At 42.4% G+C, this 7,249-nt stretch overlaps 1 protein-coding gene across 1 annotated transcript; it reads left to right on the plus strand.

Moving 5' to 3' along the window:
* The first annotated feature begins 611 nt into the window (after nt 1–611).
* LOC104961972 (probable ribonuclease ZC3H12C) lies at nt 612–6,145 on the plus strand. Its single transcript, XM_010790341.1, has 5 exons — nt 612–1,480; nt 2,167–2,306; nt 2,413–2,647; nt 3,005–3,111; nt 3,291–6,145. The coding sequence occupies exons 1-5, from the start codon at nt 720–722 to the stop codon at nt 4,805–4,807; spliced, it is 2,760 nt and encodes a 919-aa protein (XP_010788643.1). The 5' UTR covers nt 612–719; the 3' UTR covers nt 4,808–6,145.
* The last annotated feature ends 1,104 nt before the right edge of the window (nt 6,146–7,249 follow it).

Genomic DNA, 7,249 nt, shown 5'->3' on the forward strand with positions numbered 1-7,249 from the left:
TGTTGTGAGAGCTCAATAGGTACACTTGGAGCTGGAGCTGCCAGACCTCTAAAGACAATGGGCTCTACTTATTTCCATGTTTCTGATGAAGAGGGTAACTGGAGTTGTTTGCATTGCTGAGGTTACTTGAGATGGCAGGAGAGGCAGATAAAGGTGATGTGTCTGTCAGTGGCAAAAATATGACTTGCAACTTTAAGCGTGCATTGCAACCAATTTCATGGCTGCCGGCTGCAGCAGTCTTGCTATATATCGGACCATACGGATTCATTTCATCTGTATTGTCCTACTAGGGGAAATTCGGAATGCAGTATAGATAAGAACAAACAGAAAAAAACAATCTTTTAAATGATGTACATTTGTACGGTTGGATGAAAGTGCTTTGGTCTGAAGTGTGAGCATATTACTGCAAGGTAACATTCACCTTTTGTGCAAATTAAGCATCGCAAAAGGAACATATATGATTTTAAATGTATCGCATTTTCCACTGAGAACGTGATACCTCTGACCTGATGTCACACAAACACATTGACTAATTGTCCGGGTTGAGAATTACCCTTTCATGCAGCCCTCAGGAATTTAACCGTTCACTTCTTGTGTCTCCCTCAAGCTTCACTCTCAGAACGAGTCAGTGAGCTGTTTTCTACCTGCAGTAACAGTGGGGTCTGTCAGGTACTCAGGAGGTCACGGAGGACGTGGAGCTGGATGTATGAGACAGCTTCATGGGCGTGAAGGACCATCTGGAGGATGGAACAGGCCACATGCATAGCCTGGAGCTGGATCTGGACTACCTCCACGTGGAAGGTGCTGAACGGCAGGTCGGCCTGAGCACTGTGACGGTCGCTGGTAATTTAGGGGTCTTACAGGTCACAGAAGGTGCCCAGAGTAACAGCAGTAACAGTAGCACAAGCTTTAGTACTAATTCATGCTACAGCAGCAGCAGTAGTTGCAGTAACTTCTCTGACAGTGACGATGAGCGGCTCCAGAATGGGTCCAATTCAGAAACTCCAAACCCTCAGCAAGAACAGCAGGATGTACACCTCCAAGAGTCCTCTTCAGTCTTTCAGACAGTCAGGCTGGACCTGTCTCCAAACCGAACCCCTGCAGACCCCCCACAGCCAGAAACATCATCTCCCACTGACCCCGCCACAGAATACCGCGCCAAAGTGGAGTTTGCTCTCAAGCTAGGCTACTCTGAGGCGCTGGTGCTGCTGGTGCTGAGGAAACTGGGCCCTGACGCACTCATCAATGACATCCTGGGTGAGCTGGTCAAACTGGGAACCAAGACAGAGATGGAGCAACAAGGAGGTTCCACTGCCTCCCAGTCTCTTACCTCCTCTCCGTTGTCCTCTTTGAACGGCTCCTTCGCCTCCTCTAACAACTCCTCTCTGGACTCCTGTCGGATGCTGTGTCCGTCCCAGCTTCTGGACGACAAAGACAACCTCAGACCAGTTGTTGTTGATGGAAGCAACTTAGCCATGAGGTGAGGAAGTAAAGGGTTTCTGCCTTCTACGTGGCCATATTTTACATTGTGAATGCACTAATGCTTGATGCTTAATGCCCCCCGTATAAAACCCCATCTTGTAAAATAGAATAGAATAGATCTTTCTAATATACATTTCTTTGGCAACTCTCACTGCAGTAAAAAATAGACACAATAAATAAATAAGAGTGGTAAAAGCAGAGGGAGTAGCGATCTCAGAGCAATGTGCATATTAACTTACAGTCTAAATATATATTAGTAAAAAAAAAGCAAAGGAACTATTAGCCACAGTAAATGATTAATATTGCTGATGTAGAGTATAAGTTGGTGGCGAAGTCCATAGGGACTTGGCTTGGCAACTGGAAGGTCACCAGTTCAAGTCCCGGAAAGACCAAGTGCTATCGAGGTGTCCCTGAGCAAGGCACCGTTCCCTACACTGCTCCCTGGTCGCCTTACATAATGGCAGCCCACTGCTCCTAACACTAGGATGGGTCAAATGCAGAGAAACCGTTTCGTTACATAGTACCTGTACTGTGTAATGACAATAAGTTGAATCTAATCTAAATCGAAAAGTTGGCAAAACTAGGTCATATTACATTTTCAATGCAGCAGTTTAAATGTTGGTAGTAGGACAAGTCTTTTGTTTGCATTCACATTACTGATTGTTCCCTAAACATGTCTTTCAGTCATGGAAATAAGGAGGTATTCTCCTGCCAAGGCATCCAGCTTGCTGTTGATTGGTTTTTGGAGCAAGGCCACAGAGACATAACTGTTTTTGTCCCTGCCTGGAGAAAAGAGCAGTCCCGTCCCGATGCTCTTATCACAGGTAACAATTGCTAACGTTTTTATTCGTTCAATGACCCAAACATGGAACATTCTTCAACTTCTTCCTGACCTTTTTTTCTGTTGAACTGAATTCTGTCTTTCTTTAGACCAAGACGTCTTACGGCGACTAGAGAAAGAGAAGATTCTGGTCTTCACTCCGTCTCGCCGTGTGCAGGGACGCAGAGTGGTTTGCTACGATGACCGCTTCATCGTCAAACTGGCCCACGAGTCCGCCGGCATCATTGTTTCCAATGACAACTACCGTGACTTGGCCAATGAAAAGCCAGAGTGGAAGAAATTCATTGATGAGCGTCTACTGATGTACTCCTTTGTAAATGACAAGTAAGAAACACATGCCTTAGGGATGTTCAGTTGGAGAATTTGTTAATTATTTTAGAACACGGAAAACAACTTATTTTCTGTCATTGCAAAAGATGTTAAAACCAAGCCGGTTTTCCTCTACCATTTGCATAGTGCATTTTTGCAGAAAAAATGTTTTGAGGACTTCCCTTTTGCTTATAAGACACTTTCATTTCCTCATTTATGTTCCTTTGATCTTTTGACTGTTCTTCATTATTACTTCACCGATCAAATCCCCTCTGTACAAAAGATACTCCATTTGTCAGTTTTATCTATTTATTTAATATATTGTTTCGGAATATGTTTGATTGCTGTTTAATCTATTAATGGTGTATTCAGGTTCATGCCACCAGATGACCCTTTGGGACGACATGGACCCAGTCTGGAGAACTTCCTGAGGAAAATACCTATTGTTCCTGAGCACAGGAAGCAGCCGTGTCCTTATGGTAAAAACATTAACTGTATTTTTTGTTGTGCCTTCTTACCCCCAGTTGTTTTGATTTTGTAAATACATGGAATTAACACAGATTAAATCGATGCGAAAGTTTTCCATTAACCAACATGCTATGATATATTTTCATTCCAATGCATTGATAAAGAATGTTTTTCTTTCTTTGTCCTTTAGGTAAGAAATGCACATATGGCCACAAGTGCAAGTTTTACCACCCTGAAAGAGGCAGCCAGCCCCAGCGTGCCGTGGCTGATGAGCTTCGTGCCAGTGCCAAAATGTCATCAGTAGCTTCTAGAGGCCTGCTGGAAGATGCCCTGACAGTGAAAAACCAAAGTTATGGTGTAGCAGTAGGAATGGCCGAGGCTGAGCCAAGTCAGAGCACCCCAAAGAAACAGCCGAACCCCAGCCTTCAGAGCTCCTTAACTGACCTCGTGGAGGACAGGTTTCGTATCCAGTCCAAAGTGGACGGGCGTCGGGGAAGCAGCAGTAGCAGCAGCAGCTGTAGCAGCAGCCTTATTGGGTATCCTGCTCCAGGCGGGCCGCCGTCATTAGGAAGCTTTGACCACTGGGAGCATCCTGGGGTTACTGGTGGAGGGAGGGCTTCTGGAGCCTCTGGACCAAGCCAGGCTGAAACCTACCACAGATGTGAGTCTCCAGAGCCTAGCTACAGCTCAATGGTAAAGAACTACTCCAGCCTCGGTCTGGTTGTGCCACAGAGTCCTGAACGCTTCTTCCCTGCTGATCTGAGAGGTGGATCGCTGCTGTCAGACTTTGGCAGTGAAGGAAGCTTAAACTCAGACTCTTTCTCCCCTGACCCCGTGTTAGACGATGGCCACAAGTGCCACCATCACCACCACCATCCTCACCACCATCATCACTGCTCTGGCCAGTTTTCCCACGCTGTAAGCCGTGTTCCTCCTGGATTCGGCCAGCATCCTCATGGCTATCCTGTTCCTCAAGCTCTGCGGAGAAAACATGATTATGGCCTCGAAGACCTGCCAGCTTCTGTTACCTCTCATGGATCTCCTCGTCCCTTCCAGTCCCCTTCAGCCTACATCCCACCCCACTTTCAACATCCATTTGGGAGCAGTTTCCAAGGGGAATTTCCAGCTCGGTCACCCCAAACGTCCACGGCTCACTCCCACGTTCAGAACTCCCCTCTTGGCCGCAATTTGATGGGCTCCGTTTGGCAGGATGGTGGGCTCCAGGACTCCCAAATGTACAAGGGGTCGCCACTTCAATCCCGAAGGAACCACTCTGTGATTAACCCACCACGACAGCATCAGATGAACTGGGACCCACATTACCAGCAGTCCCCTAAGCCTTGTTATGATCCGTATGCTTTCCAGAGCCCTCCAGAAGTCCATGAGAAGGCTTGGCACTCTCCTTGGGGCAGGCAAACCCATTCGTCACCGCATGGCCTTTCAGCATCAAGTCTTCCACCCCTTCACCAGTTATCCCTTCCACCCATTACTACCCACAAAAGCCACCTGCTGCCCTCAGTGCCTCAGCACCAGGAGCCTCCTGCCTTAGGTCGATACCAGGACCTCAGGGAGAGGGTGTTTGTTAACTTGTGCCGCATCTTCCCGCCAGATTTAGTGAGGATGGTAATGACCAGGAATTCTCATATGGTGGATGCTCAGGAGCTTGCAGCTGCGATTCTGATGGAGAAATCGCAGCACGGTTCTTGAATGAAGTTACAGTTTCATCTTAACTGAGATGTCTTCTGCAGGTTTATTACCTACGGTCATCTTAGTTATTTAAGTCAGGTTGGACTTACATAGACCAAAAGCACAAGATACAAAGCTCCTTAAGTTGGTAATGGACTGCTTATTTTATTGCAGGGAAGTCTTGTTAATTCTAAATGGTATTTTTTGTAAAGGGAGATCCCCAAATTGCCATATTTTTCGATAATATGTCTGCTATTTCAGCACTTAAGATCAGGTAAAGTCTGGGTTTAATTTGATTGTTTGAGCAAGGGAAATTGGGGTGCTTAGGGAGGCTTTAAATGTGTCATAAAGGGTGACAGTGTTGTCAATTTTAAATTAATTAATTTGTTATATTTTAAGTTATTTACATATTTTGAAATTATTATGTTTTTTTGCACTTTTTTGTTATTGCTGTGTTCTCGCAGCTTTTCTTTTCGGCAATCATATCAGGGTATAGCTCAAAGTCGTACTTTCCATCTGGGCGAAATACTTCTGTTTTCCAGTCACTGAGATCATGACAACTTGGGGTGTGTAAAGGAATCTACTAAATTGTAAAACTTAAATACACATTTTGAATATTTTCCTAGCGTATTTAATGCTCAGATTAGCTCAACAAACGGTGCAAGGGTTTCTCTGCATACTGACAGGTGGCCGATCTGTTGATTTGGAGATATTTGGTGGATTTTCCCCACAGGGAAGTGAAACTCAAGAGGCACCCACAAAAGAAGAGAGCAAAAACTCCACTAGAAAACCCCAAGCTGTTGTTCACTTTTGAAAAAGAGTTTATTTCCTCTGGTAGGATAGCCCTGTCAGCTGACTTCACGCTTTATCAGCTTTCAGTGCTGACTTCTTTTTTTGTTTGTAACACAACACAACTTCGGTTCTTTTCTATCTTTAAATCATGTCAAAGTTCAATATCATATGACTGTGGCAGTAGATCATGGTCACCATAAATGTTTAGGTGAGAGAAGAAGATTGTTGGTATTTTTATGATTTTAATTTAAAATACGTGTTAATTTATTACCTTTAATGTGTGTGAATGTCTGTCTTGCATGAAACACAGGGTCTCCTTTGTCAGTGGGGACACCAAAGGGAAGGCTAAGCCCCTCAAATAGGGTATAACTCCCTTGTGCCCCTCTGTTACATTCATATCTTTGCAGTAAAAGACAGGACAGGTGAAAGTTGGAAAACGGAAAAAAGTCAAATCTTTCCTCAGAGTATGACAACACTGGAAATACTTGTACTTAGATCGTAGTTTTTAGTTTAACTTTTTCTCAGAGGCTCTGGTTATCTCATTGGTTAAATTACAACTTAATGGTTGAGTAAATAAATACATGATAATAATAATAGTAATTTTTTTTTATTAATTTCTGACCATCAAGCAGCATGGTCATCAGAATACAATTATTAAGGCAGCAGTAAGCTAATATGAATTGTTGAAATGTGGCAGCCTAAATGGCTTTTTTCTATGTATTAATTGAATTATCACACTTAAACAAATCTCTATGTAATCTACATTTAAAAAAAAAAAAGAATCGGAAGAGATAATTAGTATAATTTATATAATAACAGATATTTGTATTACTACTATTTCATTACCATGTCAACCAATGGGATTATCTCAATTTCTGAAGAACTGTTTGGAGAACTAAACTAACTTTTGCCTGATTATCTTAATATCTAGTAGCCAGATGACACTTCTCTTTGTTGATACAAATTGTATCCTATAAACATTTTTAAGATCATAAGTTTTATAAAAGAATATATGAAAAAAATATATATTTCGAGTTGAATATTTTGAGTATTTGTGGCAAACTTTGTCACCTTTGGTACTTATTTATATGAGGGGGTTTTTTATTCCCTTTTTTCAATGGGCAAGAAATAGAAACTGATATTGTTTATTTAAACTGAAAGCATGATACAAGCATGGTACTGTGTAGCCCAAAAGCTACTGACCGTAGTTGAAAGGTGTTAAAAACAACAAATATGGTTAAAAGGGGATGTAGTCTTATTTCTCATGAGACAAATTGGAGCCTTGCTAGTGTCACACTCCACCACAGAACAGCATTTCTGAAACCTTTGGAGTGAGAGTTGAGAAATACAAAAATACGTGGCAATAGTGTTTGCCGTTAAAACAGAGGAGAATCAACACAGTCTCACAGCATTTTGTGTTATAGTAACGAAATTAATCTATTGATTCGTGGTCACCAACACGATTTTCGCATTTTTTTCGTGTCACACAGAACGATTTTAAAAGCAATGTAAATAATAACAAATTTGAAGGAAAAAGAGATTTAAAAAAATACAGATTTCAGTATTCTGACACAAAACGATTTTAGAAGCAATGTATTTATATTGGTAGTACGTTTCGTGTCTGCACCAAATAATAACAAATTAGAAGGAAACGTTTTTTGTTTTTTTTTA

Source organism: Notothenia coriiceps, unplaced genomic scaffold, assembly GCF_000735185.1.
Source record: "Notothenia coriiceps isolate Sejong01 unplaced genomic scaffold, NC01 NC01_scaffold00034131, whole genome shotgun sequence".
NCBI classification, from domain to species: domain Eukaryota; kingdom Metazoa; phylum Chordata; class Actinopteri; order Perciformes; family Nototheniidae; genus Notothenia; species Notothenia coriiceps.

Bases quoted from the DNA above. Each gene is read 5' to 3' on its own strand.
- LOC104961972 (XM_010790341.1), top strand. From the start codon at position 720: ATGGGCGTGAAGGACCATCTGGAGGATGGAACAGGCCACATGCATAGC. The intron at 2,307-2,412 runs GTAACAATTGCT...GTCTTTCTTTAG, and splicing joins TCCCGATGCTCTTATCACAG to ACCAAGACGTCTTACGGCGA. The intron at 2,648-3,004 runs GTAAGAAACACA...TGGTGTATTCAG, and splicing joins TACTCCTTTGTAAATGACAA to GTTCATGCCACCAGATGACC.